Consider the following 18,435-nt stretch of genomic DNA (forward strand, 5'->3'; position numbering starts at 1 on the left):
TTCAAAACAATGGATATATTAATAATCGCATATATTTTTGGGTGTATCATTTATCAAATAACTCACAATCACAGTAATATCACTTCGGTAAGACCAAAAGAAAGAGTGTACAATCGGAAGCCCTTAGAAATATCTTAACAAAAAACTCCAAAACACTTGCCTTCTTTTTTGGTCTTTTATCACACTGCGGTGTCGGAATATGGTAAATTTTTAAATTTTGGAAATTCAGGTGTCCAATCGTTGTTATTGTCATAAAGAAGCCATTTATAGTTATTTCCCTAAATATATTTTGGTGCCCAATCGTAGATCTTATCACAAAAAATTTTTGAAGGTCGATAGTGGTTTTCTTGATAGAGCACTAATGCTGAACAATAGTGAGTCTATCCACCATGAAATTCTAGCGGGTATGTGAATGACAAATTCTGTCGCCCAATCGTGCATCTTTCAATAGACCAATTTTGGCGTCCAATCGTCCTCTTATAGAAATTCTGGATTCTATCGTGGATATTCACATAAATTAATCAGGAATTAATCAGGAATTAATCGTTTAAAATGAAATCCACTCTTCGGTAACCTTCCACAGAGTATTTCAAGTGTAGTTTAAAGCCTCTCTGGATAATTTGTAAATATGTGTAAGCTTAAGACCTCAGTAGTCATGGCGTCACTTTCTTTATTCTAATAATTTCGTTATAAGTAAAATTATGAAATAAATTAATAATTAAAAAGACCTTTCTGGAAATTTCAAGAATTTTAGCGATTGAGCGATTTTCTTGAATGGAGCAACAGGTTTGGTCCAAACTTTTGGTTTAGTAATATTTCCAAGCTTAGTTTTAGTTCAAAACCTTCAAAATAGTTGTTTAATGCAGTTTAAGGTCTGTTCGAGGATCCTTAGAAATTTTTACTAAAGGCATGTGTTTAGAGCGGTATTATGTTTTTCGTGGGCAAGTCCATCTTTCCTGAAAAAAAAACTGAAAATTATACTGTGACGAACTGAAATGACTGGTGCAATATCTTTTAAAAGGAATGATTCCCAAAATATGATAAACTTCCAAAATGTCGGGTTGGAAAATTTCTTCAGGTACCTCCTCCGCAACAATTCTGATCAATGATAAAATCCATATTTTGTATACGTCTGAAAATGGCAACACAATTCTGAAAATCTCCTAATACATAGATTTATGTTAAAGTATTTTAGAAGAATCCAGATTCAAATAACCTCGAGGACGACACTGCGGTGGAAGAGAAATTATATTATAAAAACGTCGGTGGGATCTATACCGACGAATTTCAGTTGGAATGGTTTTTACTCCAACGTAGACTAAATACAAAAATTCACCCGTTTCGGTGGCTGATTTTCGGTATATTGTTGTTGTGGCCGCAGGCCATCAAAATACGTTATTATAATGGGTGTACGTCGGTCGTGCCTAAGAATGGGAATCTCTGTGGTACAACACATTTTGATCAACAACCAACACATTTTGATCCATTCCATCAAACTTCTTCATTAATTGACTACTTCTTAGTTTCGAATCCGGATCGCATGAAGCGTATATGTCCTGACATTTCAAAGCTTGCTTTTATTTGTTTTTCGTTGGATATAACTGTACAAACTAAAAGTTAAAAAAGTCATTTGCAGTTATCTTATGATAATCATTCTATTTGAGTAGTTATTTACTTGCCAAACGCTCAGTAACTTATCATAACACTGTACAACACAAAAAAAAAAATACAAGATAATTCGACCAGATTATGAAAGAGGACCGAAAAAAAGAAAACACGTGTATCGGCGTTTTGAAAGTTTACGTCGGGAAGTAACCTAAATAGGCGTGACAAGTTCCGCCCATTTCTACAGGTTTTGAAATATTGGACATCAGATTTCTTGGAATCCTTGCATTTTAGGTATAAAGTGTCTCTGGCAATATTACTGACAACAATACGGGGTATCTTTTTATGAAAAAAATTAACCCTCATACCAAAGGGGTCTTTTTGGTCCCTTTTTTCAGAAACGTTTAAAAACTCCTTTAAAATGTGTTCGTATCAAATCAAAATATTCTACAAAATTATTTGTCATAAAATTTTACTATAGGTCTCCGAATACACCAAAACTCTAAATCGTACCTAAACGCCAGGAATCTGCCAAAAGTATAATCACGTTTTTGGGTTAATGTTGTACTTTAGCTGAGTTTATTAAGTTTTGTCCCACAAAACTACATTCTAGATAGAAGACGTCAAAGACAAAACTATTCACCATCAAATTTCAATATAAGTCGCCCAAAAGAAGAAATGTCCCAAATCAAATTTCATTATGAGTCTCTGAACAAATGAAATTTGTAGCTATAATATTTAACATCTCCCGAAGCTTTTGCTTTTTATATATGATTTAGGACCATATTCTACCGTTTTTATACCCTCAGCCTTTAGGCTAAGGAGGGTATATACACTTTGATACGATGAAAATGTGCCTCATCGAAATAATGGTTTTAGACCCCAAGTATGTTTGGACGAAATGTGTTTCAGACAATTTGGAGTCGCTCTAGCCATGTCCGTCCGTCTGTCTGTCCTGCTGGCTGGAGCGCACGATAACTCTCGAACCGATGAACCGATTCGGTTCAAATTTTAGCTTTCGTAATATTTTGCCCAAACTTAGTTTAAGTTCGAAGATGGGCTATATCGGTTCACTCCTTCCGGTACATCCCCCACAAAAGTTCGAAAAAGTTCGGAAAATTTGTGCGCACGATAACTCTTTAAGGGGGTAACCGATTTGGTTCATACTTTGCTCATTGTCAAATATGTACCTGACTTAGATGAGGTTCCAATATGGACTCAATAGGTCTACTCCTTCCGGTACCTCCCACACAAAATTTCGTATAAGTTCAGTTTAGGACCTGCTTTCGCATCGCTTTGGTTTTTGTTTTAGCAACTTGTATTCACTGCCCCCCATACGACGGTACAAGTTTCAGCAGGGGCAAGTCCAAACTTCCTGAGAAAATAGCTTGAAAGTTTCACAAAACCCCTATGACACCGGAGCGCAAGATAACTCACCAACGGATCTGCTGATTATGTCCAAATTTTGGCCTTAGTAATATTTTGTCCAAACATAGTTTAAGCTCCAAGATAAGCCATATCGGTCCACTCCTTCAGGTACCTCCCCCACAAAATTTCAAAAATGTTCGGAAAAATTATTCGTACGGTAACTTTTGAAGGGAGTGGCCGAATTGGTCCATACTTAACACATCTTAATATATCTACGAGATATAGATCTGGTCCAAATATGGACTATATTTGTCCACTTCATCCAGTACCTCCCAAACAAAATTTCGGATAAGTTCACTTTAAGGCCTGCTATCGAATCACTTTTATTTTTTTTTTTTTTTGAAGCAACCACACTTCTTAAGCAGACAGCCCAAAGGGAGTAAAACCCCCCTATGGCAACGTATGTAGTGGCTGGAGATCGACTTCCATAATGGTCAATGTCGATCCATTGTTTTAAGTAATTCCCCCGCAAAACTTCTGCTCTTTAATCTAATCAACATATTTGCCGATTCATGCGTTTAAAATTTTTAAAACCCTCTAAATACCTACGTTTTATGGGACAAAATTGTTTCAATATACACAGGCTGAGGGTATATCTCTGTCGGCCAAGCCGACTGATACTTTTTTTACTTGTTATTCACATTTTCGTTATCTGCGGTCACAAAATATATTTTATTGAAGTTTTTTGATAATAAATTCTTTCAGAATATTATGTGTGCTCGATCCAAACTGTTTTTGAAATATCTATGGTGGATATATATAGGGAAAATATTGATATCCCAGATCGGACATTGGAAAATTACGTATTTTAGTACTATAAACTAAAATAACGTCATCAGGATAAGTCATAGGTTCCTGATATTGTATGTGAAAATGCTGGGATAGTCTACGGTTATTGTCCAGTGAATATATACCTGACATACGAGCCCTAACATCCATGGTTTTGGCATGGCCCTAAATACTATAATGATGGCAGCTACTCCTGCTCTGATAAAATTGACTGAATTAACCCTAGGAACTGACCTTTGAGATTCTTATGGATCGCAACACTTCTCCACCAAAAATTGTTTATATTTAATTATACCTCCTATATAAGGGTATTACCGGTTTTTGGGTATTTTAAGGATTTTAGCTACAATTTTCACCGAAGCAGCTGTAAAAGTGACATTTGAGGTTCTTAGTAGTCCCTACACTTCTCCACCAAACATTCTTAATACAGGTCCATATTTTGGTATAATCCTCATATAACGGTACCTCCCGAATTTGGGTATTTTGAAGATCTTTGCTACAATTTTTAACGGAACAATATGTAGTTTCATATGTGATGTCCTTAGGGGTCCCAACACTTCTTCACCAAAAATTGTCAACATAGATCCATAATTTCGAATTGCCCCCATATAGCGGTCCGTTTTGAGGGTTTAGCAACATTTGTGGACTGACCTACGCGTAATTAGACATTTGATGTTCCCTCCCTTCCGCCAAAAATTTTCAACATTTATGTATAGCCCCCAATTCTTAAGTGTTACAACACTTCTTTCCAACATAGGCCCATGCTTAGGTATAGCCCCCATATAGCGGAATCTTCCGATTTTCGGTATTTTGAGGGTTTTAGCTACATTTTTCGAATAAACTATCCGCAATTTGACATTTCAGGCTCCTTGTCGTCACGAATCTTCTCTCTCAAATGTTTTCTATATATGTAGGTCTATGTTTTCGTATAGCCCTTATATAAGGGTACCTCCCGTTTTACGTAATTTTGAATGTTTTAGCTAGGTTTTTTTTATGAACTAGCTGTTATTTGAAATTTGAAATTTGCTACAGTCGTGAAACGTCTCCGCCAAAAAATATTAACATAGGTTTCAGGGGTTTATACAATCGCCTTGAAGACCTGGACTTCGCGGACTATATATGTCTCTTGTCCCATAAATTCAGCGATATGCAAAGTAAACTGGACGACCTGACTGTGCTTGCAAACAAAGCTGGACTGGAAATAAACATTGATAAAACAGAGGCAATGCGAATAAACACCACCATCGACAACGCATTTAATATCAAAAACAAAACCTTAAAATATGTACACAATTTTTGCTACCTCGGGGTTACTATGTCATCAGAAAATGGTGTAGAAGAGGTAGTTGACAATAGACTTAAGAAAGCTAGATCCGCAATCGGAAGCGATCAAAACTTGGCGATCAAACCAAATATCGTATAAAACAAAACTGCGTTTGTTTAATGCATGTGTGAAATCCACATTGCTTTACGAAAGCGAAACTTGGCCCGTAATAAACGCCATAACACAAAAGCTGCAGGTATTCGTCAACAAATGCCTCCGGATAATAAGCAAAATATTTTGGCCCAACAAAATCTCAAACCAGATGGCAAATGAAGAACCAATCGCCCGGCAGATTGCAAGGAGAAAATGGAAATGGATAGGGCATACGTTGCGAAAACCACACAATAGCATTTCCAGGATGGCTTTGGAATGGAACCCACAAGGAAGCAGACGCCCATGCATGGCGCAGAACCATACTCAATGAGCTGAAGAAAGCAAACACAACTTTAGATGATATTAAAATATTATGTAACGATAGAATAAGTTGGAACAATCTTGTAGAAGCCCTATGTTCCCAAGTGGAATAATAAAGAAAAAAAATGTATTGCTATAGCCAGCATATAAGGGTACCTCCAGATTTTCGGAGAATTTTAGCTAAATTTTTACCGAACTACTTGCTTCTCATTTGAAATTCCCAATGGTCACAAAACTTCTTCACTAATGTCAAGATAGGTTCATGTTTTCCACCAGGAAATTGTGGATAAAGGTCTACATTGTGGAATCATGTTTTGAAAATATTATCTTCTTTTTTCAGTGGCTTCAATTTGGGTTCCCTATGGCCAAAAAACACTTCCCCAGCGCCCACTATGTTTTTTAATGAATATTTTCAGTCCAAATTGGTTGTAATTTGACTGTTAGGGTTCCCAGTGATCCAAGCGCGTCTGCCCCAAAATTTGTGAACATAGGCCGAGGTATAACGGGTACCTCTCGATTTCAAGTATTGTGAAGTTTTCCTACCGAATTAGCTATTATTTGGGATATGGGGGTTTCTAGCGGTCAAAAAAACTTATCCATCTAAAATTGTGGACATAGGATATAGCCTACAATAACCTGATTGGCAGATTTCAGGTATTTTGATGTTTTAATCTAAATTTCCGAATTAAATTTCCTATAATTGGTAATTAGAATTCCCAGCGGTAAGAAAACTTCCTATTTATTTCATTTTAGTTCATAATAAATCATGGTGCAGGAAATAAAAAATTCGGCGCTGCCGAACAATACGCTTTTCTACTTGCTTGTTTTTATTTCATTAATTATTTCAATTATTTTTGTAGTGTTCTTAGCATACTACGTATTTTTCACAGCACTTCGGATAGGGAGCTTTGGCATCAATAAAGTCTCCAAGTTTACATGGCGGTTCGACACTTTGTGCGCCACAACTAAAATAATTAATGCAAATTTTAGTGATCAAATTGTATTAACAAATTGAAATTAATTAAAACTTACCCATGAAATTTAGCGAAACCAGATTCCATGTTACACACGAACCTAGAACATTCTCCCTTTGGTGTACCCTCTTCGCCAGGAGACAACACCAAGTCTTTATAGACACACTTTCCAGGATGTTCTAATGAAATAAAAAATATAAATACATTATTACAAAAAGATGAATTAAGTTGATATTGGACTATTTTAATATTGATTGCAATATATGAATATTAACACTATATTATACTCATAATAAGAAAAAAGTGTTTGAAATCGAATCCCAATTGATCATGTAGTTAGTCAACTGATTGTTTTTTAATTTGCAATTATTTATACCTGGATCTGCAAAAAATCCTGCAGCTTGAGAACCAAGTGCTATACCCAAAAGTGATAAAAACAGTACGAATATTAGAAATTTCATGATCTGTTTGTGTTAAAAATCGAATAATAACTAAACTGAAACTGAGTTGAATTTCTAGTTTATACAGCTTACTTATTAAAATCAATACAGTTTGTCGTTAAACGTCTGTTTGTTTGTTGGTGTTACTAATCTATAATATTTTTCATCTACATGTAGCATTCAAATCTCGTTTTGTTGTTATTCAATCAATAACATTTGTTAAACAAATATATTTTTATTGAATCTATAATCGCCTAATACATAGTGTTTTACAACAAACACTGGACTGGTAAGCAGCATTCGTTGGGCAAATAGCCCGATAAACATATCAAGAAGATGTTGTCATTTATCAGACAGCAAGATACATAAAACAAATATTTCTCGTTGAGAATAGCTGCTCAAAACAGTACCACAGGTTTCCTCATAGAAGTTTAGAATTACTGTAAGAGACATGTTGGTCTGTTTGTTGATGATCAGCAGAATTTCATGGCGCTGAATTAGGTTGGGCAGAACATTTTATAACCTCCGCTATAAATTTAATACGGAATACCTTATGCTAATGGAAACCTCATGCTAATGACAATCACTCCAAAATAAATACATAAATACAATATTGGTATTTCTTCCATGTATAAGATATCTATTTATAAGATATTCTTCCATATATAAGATCGTCACATGGAAGAAGCACTTCGAAGCAAATGTTCGCCTGTTCGCAAAACTGACCATGTGGCAACTATACGGCTTGAGTAACATAGGAGGTTAATTCTGATGCGTACACTTGTGACTTTGGTCAAGACCAAGTTCCGCATATGTTGTTGTACTGTACACAATGGACTTTTGGGGTTTTGAAATTGAAGTAGGCTGAACAAAAGTAATTTTGTCAACATAAAAATATATATTATTACCTTAATAGATAGATACCAAACCGAATAGAATTTAAAATATTGAAAACGTAATTTTTATAAAATAGTCTTAGAAAATATATAAAATATCCTGTTGAATATTATACTTTAAAGTAGGCTGAACAAAAGTAATTTTCTCAATTTAAAAATAAATAAAAGAAGCAATTTTCATTTTTGATTATTACCTGAATAGATACCAAACCACGGTGCTCTTGAAGCAAATTTAAATGGAAGGTGCTTACACCTCGGAAGTTTTTGCGGATTCTGAAACTACCATGTTCATAGATGAGAAAAACAAGTAAAAAAGTATCAGTCGTCTTTGCCGACAGAGATATACCCTCAGCCTGTGTATATTGAAACAATTTTTTTCCCAAACAACGTATGTATTTAGGGAGTTTTAAAAATTTTGGGCGTTTGAACCGACAAAAATGTTGATTAGGATTAAAGATCAAAAGTTTTGAGGAGGAGATACTAAAAGGAATGGATCGACATTGACCATTATGGAAGTGGATCTCCAGCCACTACATATGGTGCCTATGGGGTTTTTACACCCTTCGGGCTGTTTCCTCCAGAAGTTTGGACTTGCCGCTGAAAAAGACTTTTACCATCGTAATTGAGGCAGCGAATGCAAGTTGCTTCAACAAAAATCAAAGTGATTCGATATCAGGTCATAAAGTGAACCTTTCCGAAATTTTGTATGGGAGGTACTGGATGAAGTGGACAAACATAGTCCATATTTGAACCTGATCTATATCTGGAAGATATATTAGGATGTGTAAAGTATGGACCAATTCGGATACTCCCTTCAAGAGTTACCGTACGAACAATTTTTCCGAAAATTTTTGAACTTTTGTGGGGGAGGTAACTGAAGGAGTGGGCCGATATGGCCTATCTTCAAACATAAACTATGTTTAGACAAAATATTACTAGGGCCAAATGTTGGACCAAATCGGCAGATCCGTTCTAGAGTTATCTTGCGCTCTAACCACCTCACACAGTGTCATAGTGGTTTTTTTGCAACTTTCATGCTATTTTCTCAGGAAGTATGGACTTGCCCCTAATGAAACTTGTGCCGTCGTATGGGGGGCAGTGAATACAAGTTGGTAAAACAAAAATCAAAGCGATTCGAGAGATGGCCCTAAACTGAACTTTTCCGAAGAAGTGGATCCATTGAGTCCATATTGAAACCTTATCTAAATCTGGTACACATTTCAGTATATTCAAAGTATGGACCATATCGGTTACTCCCTTCAAGAGTTATCGTGCGCACAATTTTTCCGAACATTTTCGAATTTTTGTGTGGGAGGTACCGGAAGGAGCGGACCGATATAGCCCATCTTCAAACTTAAACTAAATTTGGGCAAAATATTACGAAAGCCAAAATTTGAACGGAATCGGTTCATCCGTCGAGAGTTATCGTGCGCTTCAGTCAGCCAGACAGACAGACGGACGGACGGACATTGCTCAATCGACTCCAAATTGTCTGAAACACATTTCGTCCAAACATACTTGGGGTCTAAAACCATTATTTAGACGAGGCACATTTTGACCGTATGAAAGTGTATATACCCTCGTTAGCATAAATGCTGAGGGTATAATCAAAAAACTAAAAAAATCGCCGGAGCGCTTTTTAAACAAATCGCCATTAAAGATGGAATTTTTAAGGGTTGTGTAGGTTTTATCGATTTTGCTTGAAAACCGCAAATCCTGTCTAAATCGGACTAAGACAGATGTTGTAGCTATGCAAATTCTCTACAAGATTAGCCTTTATGGAATTTTCGTAGATTTTACCGTTGTTGAGATATATAAGTTCAAATTGGGACAATGTATTGACTGTAACGCCTCCTTATAAAACAACGTAATGACGGCAAATTCTCATATTAAACTTATATATGTCAAAAATGGTACAGCCTAGGAAAAAAACTACAAAAGCCAATCTTGTAGAGAATTTTCACTGCTACAATATTTTATTTATTCCCATTTTGATAGGATTTGCAGTTTTCAAGCTAAATCCTGATGGCCTAAGAAAAAAATCGGAAAGTTTGATCTGAACCTCTATATCTCAAAAGTGGTAAAACCTAGGAAAATATTAATCAGCCAATCTTGTAGAAAATTTTCACTGCTACAACATTTTCTTTAGCCTCATGTCGATAGGACTTGCGATTTCCAAGCAAAATCGCGAAAACCTAAAACAAACCCTAAAAATGTGAATTTTGATCGCGATTTATTTAAAAATCTCTCCAACGATTTTTTCTTGTTTGAAAATTTTGCCTATTAGGCGAAGGTAATTTTTTATTAATTTTTTAATTAATTTCTCGTTAGAGATGCTTTTTGAAAAAGGAAAGCCGACGATACGAACCCACACAATCACCACTGTGTGACATGCATGTTTCGCCTTTGGTTTAGGAAGGCTCCCCAGACACATCGACTGTGGGGCGGCTTCGCTATCCTCTAACTTATTTCCTCTTTCAAATGCAAGTTGTTTTTTTACAAAGTTGAATTTTTTGTTCAAATCTTTGTATGGCTTTCATGACATACGCTTAGCGTAGCCTTTGAAAGTTATGAGTTTGGTTCTGAACACTAACACGCCGTGACAACACTTTTTTCCATGTGTTTTTCAAGGACGTGGGTTCGAACCCCAGCCTAGCTCAAGCTGATTTTTATTTTTATTTGAAAATTTTGCCTTTCCTTTTGCAAAAAGCATCTTGGTCAGTAAGCTCGTCTCTAACGAGAAATTAATTAAAAAATTAATAAAAAATGACCTTCGCCTAATAGGCAAAATTTTCAAATAAAAATAAAAATCAGCTTGAGCCAGGCTGGGGTTCGAACCCACGTCCTTGAAAAGCGTTTGTCATGAAAGCCATACAAAGATTTGAACAAAAAAATTCAACTTTGTAAAAAAACAACTTGCATTTGAAAGAGGAAATAAGTTAGAGGATAGCGAAGCCGCCTCACAGTCGATGTGTCTGAGGAGCCTTCCTAAACCAAAGGCGAAACATGCATGTCACACAGTGGTGATTGTGTGGGTTCGTATCGTCGGCTTTCCTTTTTCAAAAAGCATCTTGGTCAGTAAGCTCGTCTCTAACGAGAAATTAATTAAAAGATTTTTTCTTGTTTTTGGATTTTTCTCACCTATGAACATTTTTGTTTCAAAATCAGCAAAAACTTCCCAGGTGTATGCGGTGTTGTTTTATAAGGAAGCGATATAGTCAATGTATTGACCCAAGTTGAACTTATATATCTCAATAACGGTAAATAAATAATGGTAAAACCTACGAAAATACCAAAATGGTCAATCGTGTAGGGAATTTTCTTGGCTACAACATCTTCTTTAGTCCGATTTCAATAGGATCTGCGGTTTCCAAGTAAAATCGTGAAAACCTAAACAACCCTTAAAAATACCAACTTGTATCGTGATTTATTTAAAAAGCGCTCCGTCGATTTTTTTAGTTTTTTGATTTTACTCATCTATGAACATTGTAGTTTCAGAATCCGCAAAAACTTCCGAGGTGTAAGCACCTTCCATTTAAATTTGCTTCAAAAGCACAATGAAACCGAATAGAATTTAAAATATTGAAAAAGTAATTTTTAATTTGATTAATATCCTTAAAGCAAGGGTAAACGGATACAAATTATATCGAAATTTAAAGCTTTTAGTCCTTTTGAGACGAATTGCGTTTGTCCGCTCCGAGGACATGTTATTATTCTTACATTTTACCTTTGGAAAACAAATGCTAAAAATCTAAAGAGGAAAAAAATCCATAATCAAAAATTCCTTGAGAGGATAAAAGCCTTTTCAATATTAGTGGAAGATATTAAGATATTCCGGAATCAAATTGCTTCATTATCTGACGTCTATATATACATGATTTTTGCAATGTTTGAACATTTTAAATAAGATTCAAGGTCATCAAAAAATTATAATTGAACATATGAAAAAATATAAAATTACTCAAGATTTGTATACCCTCCACCATATGGAGGGTATAATTAAATTTGTCATTCCGTTTGTAACACATCGAAATATTCGTCGGAGACCCTATAAAGTATATTATTGATCAGCATACAATTCTATGTCGATTTGATCATGTCCGTCTGTCCGTCTGTCTGTCTGTTGAAATCAAGATACAGCTCGCAATTTTAAAGATAGAGAGTCACAATTTGGTACAGAAGTTTTTATTACATGCAGGATGGTTGGTATTGAAAATGGGATATATCGGTCCACGTTTTGATATAGCCCCCATAGAACGATACCTCCCGATTTTCGGTATTTTTAAGGTTTTAGCTTCATTATCCTACCAAAATGACTGAAATTTGGTACGTAGTCTCATTTAGGGGTATAAAACTTTCCCCCAGAATTTTGTCGGTATCGGTCCACACCTTCATATAGCCCCCATAGAACGGTACCTCCCGATTTTCTGTATTTTGAAAGTTTAAGCTTCATTATCACACCGAAATGGCTGAAATTTGGTACTTAGTCTACGTTGGTGGTGTAAAACTTTCCCCCAGAACTTTGTCGGTATCGGTCCATGCCTTCATATAGCCCTAATAGAACGGTACCTCCCGATTTTCGGCCTCAATATTCCACCGAAATGGCTGAAATTTGGTATTTAGACTTTGTTGGGGGTACTCAAACTTCCCCTTTAAATTTGTCGGTATAGGTCCACGTTTCGATATAGCCCACATAGAACGGTTACTCCCGATTTTCGTAATACTGAAGATTGTGACGTCAATATCCAACCGAAATGGCTGAAATTCGTTATTTCGTCTTCCAAGAGTTATAAAATATTCCAGAAGAGTATTATCAGTATAGGTCCACGTCTTCCTATATCCCCATAGAAGCGTACTTCTTGATTTTCGGTATTTTTTAAGTTTTAACCACATTCTCTTACCGAAATATAGGAAATTTGGTATTTTATTTAGTCTTCTTTGAGCCTAAAAACATTCCGTCAAAAATCTGTCGGTATAGATCGACGTTTTGAAATAGCCCGCATAGAATGGTGCCTCACATTGTTTTACCGGAATTGCTGAAATTTAGTATTAAGTCTTCTTCATACACGAAAGGAAACTCATTATTCCATTTTACTTCAATACATCTCGTGCACGCAGAAAAATTTATGTTAGAAATATGTTTGGATCCAAACAAATATATGTTTGGGACCGGTTGCAAACAAATATATGTTTGGATGTAAACATAATATGTTTGGGTTCAAACAAATATATGTTTGCAACATTTTGTAACATATCTCAATTTGATATGTTTGGGTAAAACATATTTTTTATGTTAGAGCATCTTTTTCATGGGTGGAGAGAGGATGTTTGTCAACGAGAGTAATAACAGTACTCTCGCGGCTGCGGAATGCTGTTTTATAATATAGAGTTGTGTGTATTGTATAATAGAAGACGTAGAAGCGAAGAAGGGGGTTTTGGTGCTTTGATGGCGTGTATGCGTCAAACTCGTGTGTTTCTTGTTTTGTTGTTGTTAACCAACTTTCCAACTTTTTGTTTTTTCTTTCTTCAGTGTTTTAGTTGCCAGCGTAGCGTCAAGACGGTAAAGTGAGTGAATAAATCAGTGTTTTGTGTTTTCTTAAAGAAATTGTGTTTTTAGTAAATTAAATGCCCAATACATTTTATAATTGAATGGAAAAGTTGAATGGAATTATTTTAGTGGAGAAGGAAGAAATCGCATTTAATATTGGTAATTACATACATATGTATATTTGAAATATGGTATATCCATATTTATTTATTACATAATCATTTGATTCCAGATGCCGATTCCCCACTGATGATGTCAACTTTGAGTAAAATTTTAAAAGTGTGAATATTTACAAATTATTTCAGTCAGTTTTTCTTTTATTAAAGTGTGTTATGTATTTCTTTGGAATTTTGTACGTACCTAGTATGTGTCTGTTGTTGTTGTGATTTCAACCCAACATACCAAATAAAAATAAAAAGTAATAGGACTTGAGAATAATATTATAAAAATAGAAAATTCACAATCAATTTGTAACAATGCTTGTAAAACTATTACTGGCACAAACTTTTCTAAAGTCTGCCTGACTTTTGTTGATAAATTAGTTTTCGTAGAAATTTTTTTGTATTTTACATCGATTTCTTAGTTTTTATGTGATTAAATGTATATCCGCGTTGTGCGAACTAAATAAATATATCCGTGTTGTGCTAAAATATAATTGCCGATGCCTACAAAATATAAAACAGTGTTAAGAGGCAAAAAAGTCATTGATCATTTGAATCATAAAAAAGAAGAAGTTTTCAGGATTGGTGATGTAAATAGCGGTTGTGATGAAACTAGAAGTGAATGCGAACATAGTGGAAGTGACGAAACTACGAATAATTATATATTTGACATTCAAACATATGTTCCCAAACCCATTTTCTAAGGGACACGGTAGATTTATTTCATATTAAAGAGTGCATGCCGCTTTATATTGGCTTAATGACATACTTGTTATCGCCAAATCCGAACCGCGTGTTTTACGACACCATTTGTATAAAAGTTTTTCGTCTACATTACGCTGAGGAATATTTTGCCATCGTTGGATATTTTGCCCAACCTGAGAATATCAACCATGCATACAGAGTGCAAGGCGCACAACAATGGCACGAGAAACGCTATATAAAGTAAGTTCAATTTACAAAATTAACTGCAAAAATTATCACTAAATTTCTACTTTTCACAGATGCCGCAACTCCGACACATTCATTCAAGACGGTTCGCGAAAAATCCTATAAAGACGCGAAACAGTTATAAAACCAAAAAACTACACACTACACATTTTGTTAATTTATAACTAAATCTAAAAATATGAAATGAATTTATAAAATTTTAATAAAAATTTAAAAAAATATATGTAAGCTTGTTTTACTATTACAAGGGTAAGCTTAAGATAATATTAATTGCATAAGCTTGTTCTACAATTAAAAGCGTAAGCTTATAAACAAGGGTTCCGTTTAGATTTTTCTACAATTATGACATAAGCTTTTAACAACTGATTTCTCAAGTCTTTTATAAGCTTAAGGCTTATGTTGGTAAGCTTATTATAATATAATTCTCAAGCTTTTTTGGTATGTTGGGAATAAACAAAAACACTAACATTTGTGTGTATATTATAGAGATATCAAGTGAACTCTTACTGAGAGCAAGAGAGCATACATTTCAAAGTGTTTTACATTGAAATTTACGCTCACTTGCTCTCAGTAATCGCCCACTGGTACATGTGTTTGTTTTTTTCTTTTTGTGGCTTTTGGGTTTGTATTTGTTTGCACCCAAACATTTAAATTGCTTGCACCCAAACATATAAATTGTTTGCACCCAAACATAAATTTGTTTCCACCCAAACATCTATTTGTTTGCAGACCCAAACATATATTATGTTTGGGACTGTTGCAAACATATATATGTTTGCTGCAAAATATGTTTGGGACATATGTTAGAGAGGCCGTTTTTTTTGCGTGTGTTGGAGGGTATAACAAGTTCGGCCCGGCCGAACTAAACGCCGTTTTTACTTGTTTTTTATCCATTCCGACCTTTAAATATTATCCGACTCTCACCAAAATCAATATGATTCTTCCTCTGTGGGCCCCCCAAAATTTCGTGACTATCCGATCAAAATTTCGACCTGTAACGTGATTACAAAAAATGTAAAAATTGCATATATTACTGACTTTTGCGATATCTCGGTTTTTTGCCAACTTACGTCAACATACTTTGCATAAATATAAAGGAAATCTTTTCTTCTTCCATTGACGGGCTTTCCTTCTGCAATACTCCTACCAAAAGCGGAGATATTCGCATAAGAAAAACATTGACTTTTCTCCACATAAGCTTTTTGCTTATTCCGACTCCTGAATATTATCCAACTATCACCAAAATTAATAGGCTTCTCCCTCTGAGGGACCCGCATCAACTTCAAAAAAATTCGTGAGGATTCGATCACAATTGCGATCTGTAGCGTGATTACAAAAAAATCGGAAAATGGGATGCATTACCGGCTATTAAGATATCCCTGTTGTTTGACCACCTACGACAACCTACCTTACATTGTTGTAAAGGTGATATTTTCTACTTTACTTGTCAGGTGTTGCTTTTGATATACCTCTTAAAGAAACAGAGATATTGGCTTTGAAATAAAACGCTGACCTTTTCTCCAAATAAGTTTTGCCCATTCCGCCCCTGAATAGCATCCGACCATCATCAAAATCAATAGGCTTCTTCCTCTGTGGGACCCCCATTAACCCCTAACATTTCGTGACGATCCGATCAAAATTGCTAACAGTAGCGCGATTTCAAAAAAATAAAAATGGGATGTATTACCGACTATTGCGATATCTCCGTTATTTGGCCACCTACGCCAACCTACTTTGCATCATTGTAAAGGTGGGTTATTCTATTTTCATAGTTAGGCTTTGCTTTTGAAAGCTCCCCATCCAAAGCTGTGATATTCGTCGTTATAATTAAAATCGCAAAAATTAAAAGTTGGGTTGTATTAACCAAATTTAAATGGAAGGTGCTTACACCTGGAAAGTTTTTGCAGATTCTAAAACTACAATGCTCATAGATGAGAAATATCAAGAAACAAAAAAATCGCCGAGGGATTTTCAAATAAAGGAGGCGATACAGTCAGTGCATTGTCTCAATTTGAACTTCTATATCTCAAAAACGGTAAAACGTACGAAAATATTATATAGGTCAATCTTGTGGAGAATTTTCACAGCTACAACATCTTTTTTAGGCCCATTTACATAGGAATTGCGGTTTCCAAGTAAAATCGTGAAAACCTAAAGAACCCAAAAAAATGTGAACTTAAATCGCTATTTATTTGAAAATCCCTCCGGCGATTTTTTTGTTTCTTGATATTTCTCATCTATGAGCATTGCAGTTTTAGAATCTGCAAAAACTTCCCAGGTGTAAACACCTTCCATTTAAAATTAGTTAAGGCGCACCGTAATTGTTTGACCACCTACGACAATCTACTATACATCGCTGCAAAGGTGATATTTTCTACTTTCATTAGCAGGTTTTGCTTTTGGTATACCCCTTATAGATGCGGAGATATGCGCTTTGAAATAAAACGTTGGCTTTTCCTCCAAATAAGTTTTTTGCCCTTTCCGACCCCTGAATATTACCCGACCATCACCAAAATAGGCTTCTTCCCCTCCGGGACCCTCATCAACACCCAAAATTTGGTGACCATCCGATCAAAATTGCGACCTGTAGCGTGATTGCAAGGTTTAGATGGACAGACGGACGGACATCTCGTCGATACATTCATTTTGGTATATATAAGTATGGGTTACGAACATTATTTCGATGCGTTACAAACTATTTGGCCAAAACCAACTTATAATACCCTCCCCACATAGTGGTGTAGGGTATAATAAGAAAATCGGTACAATTTCTAGAAAAATGTTAGAGAAATCGGCAATTTTCTAAAAATATTCAGAAAAAATCGGAAATCGGAGCCCTCGGAACAAATTATTAGCTGGGCATAATCACACTAGAGTTCGCACTTATAATTTAATCCTGACAGGTTTTTTTGCATGAAGTAAAAAGTTCGGTCAAGGAAAATGTCAATAAAAGCTGAAAAGCCAATTGATAATTCACTTCGCCTGGATGAAAACTACAAAACCAACAAAATACGAACGCGAAATTTGAAAACCATCTCTTGACCTCTCCTTTAATGAAAATTATATTAATAACAAATTATGCAAAAATATCAATTAATAATATCAGTACATAACGTGTCGCAATCATATAAAATAAATTCCGTGGGAAACTAATGACCAGAGTTGTGTAGGGTACAACATGGTCGGTCCGGTCCGACTATAGGCCTCACGTACTTAATAATTTCTAGTTTGGATAATTGGAGTTCAATCAGTATCTTATGAAGAGTCTTATTGATAGCCACACTTCTCAGTCTTGCATTTAATCATATATTTTTATTCCTTTTTGGGTACAATTTTTTCTGGACAAATAACTTTTCGCTTGCAACAATTTGGATATTTAAATTCTGGATCTTTCAAATCACCCCACCAGCATGGTGGCTCCAGAACAATAAATCTATAATCACAGCTGAAAAAAATGAAGAAATAGAATACAGGATTTCACTTGAAATAATGAGGTGTCTACCTTTCAATGTGACCAACAAGATCTTTTCCACACGTGAAACGTTGACATTTCCCCTTTGGCTGGCCTTCTTCACCTGGCGAGAGAATTAAATCTTCATGAACACATTTGCCGGGATGTTCTGTAAAGAAAAGCAAAATAATATTAATTATTTAATATTCACATTTTTTCACATTCTCATTCAGTTTCACATTATTACCTGCATCGCTAGAATTTGATTTCAATCCTCCTCCAATTGCACCAGCCATTAACAAACAAAATAATAAGGCAAGCGATAATAATCTCATCTTAATGTGTCAACAAACATTTGATAACTAGACCAAACACACAAAATAATTGATTTTTATAAGCAAATTAAGCACTCATCATCATCGAATCAAAAAATATGACCTTCAGCATAAATAAG

General features: G+C 35.1%; 2 protein-coding genes and 1 long non-coding RNA gene across 3 annotated transcripts; 1 reads left to right on the plus strand and 2 right to left on the minus strand.

Annotated features, from left to right (window-relative positions):
- Positions 1–6,364: 6,364 nt before the first annotated feature.
- LOC141391466 (uncharacterized) lies at positions 6,365–7,068 on the minus strand. The gene is made up of 3 exons (XM_073964344.1): positions 6,911–7,068; positions 6,593–6,713; positions 6,365–6,525 (listed from the first exon to the last, which is right to left on the minus strand). The coding sequence occupies exons 1-3, from the start codon at positions 6,993–6,995 to the stop codon at positions 6,426–6,428; spliced, it is 306 nt and encodes a 101-aa protein (XP_073820445.1). The 5' UTR covers positions 6,996–7,068; the 3' UTR covers positions 6,365–6,425.
- A 6,805-nt stretch (positions 7,069–13,873) lies between these two features.
- LOC141391467 (uncharacterized) lies at positions 13,874–14,751 on the plus strand. Its single transcript, XR_012409661.1, has 2 exons — positions 13,874–14,524; positions 14,584–14,751. It is a non-coding gene; the product is annotated as an uncharacterized lncRNA (long non-coding RNA).
- Positions 14,752–17,827: 3,076 nt separating this feature from the next.
- On the minus strand, positions 17,828–18,435 carry LOC141391468 (uncharacterized). Its single transcript, XM_073964345.1, has 3 exons — positions 18,229–18,435; positions 18,033–18,150; positions 17,828–17,975 (listed from the first exon to the last, which is right to left on the minus strand). Exons 1-3 carry the CDS (start codon positions 18,314–18,316, stop codon positions 17,843–17,845), a joined length of 339 nt encoding a protein of 112 aa, XP_073820446.1. The 5' UTR covers positions 18,317–18,435; the 3' UTR covers positions 17,828–17,842.

Source organism: Musca autumnalis, unplaced genomic scaffold (genome assembly GCF_047663935.1).
Source record: "Musca autumnalis isolate F117 unplaced genomic scaffold, ASM4766393v1 scaffold_1, whole genome shotgun sequence".
NCBI classification, from domain to species: domain Eukaryota; kingdom Metazoa; phylum Arthropoda; class Insecta; order Diptera; family Muscidae; genus Musca; species Musca autumnalis.

Bases quoted from the DNA above. Each gene is read 5' to 3' on its own strand.
- LOC141391466 (XM_073964344.1), bottom strand. From the start codon at position 6,995: ATGAAATTTCTAATATTCGTACTGTTTTTATCACTTTTGGGTATAGCA. The intron at 6,714-6,910 runs GTATAAATAATT...TTATTTCATTAG, and splicing joins AGGATTTTTTGCAGATCCAG to AACATCCTGGAAAGTGTGTC. The intron at 6,526-6,592 runs GTAAGTTTTAAT...TAATTATTTTAG, and splicing joins GGTTTCGCTAAATTTCATGG to TTGTGGCGCACAAAGTGTCG.
- LOC141391468 (XM_073964345.1), bottom strand. From the start codon at position 18,316: ATGAGATTATTATCGCTTGCCTTATTATTTTGTTTGTTAATGGCTGGT. The intron at 18,151-18,228 runs GTAATAATGTGA...TTTTCTTTACAG, and splicing joins ATCAAATTCTAGCGATGCAG to AACATCCCGGCAAATGTGTT. The intron at 17,976-18,032 runs GTAGACACCTCA...CATTTTTTTCAG, and splicing joins CTTGTTGGTCACATTGAAAG to CTGTGATTATAGATTTATTG.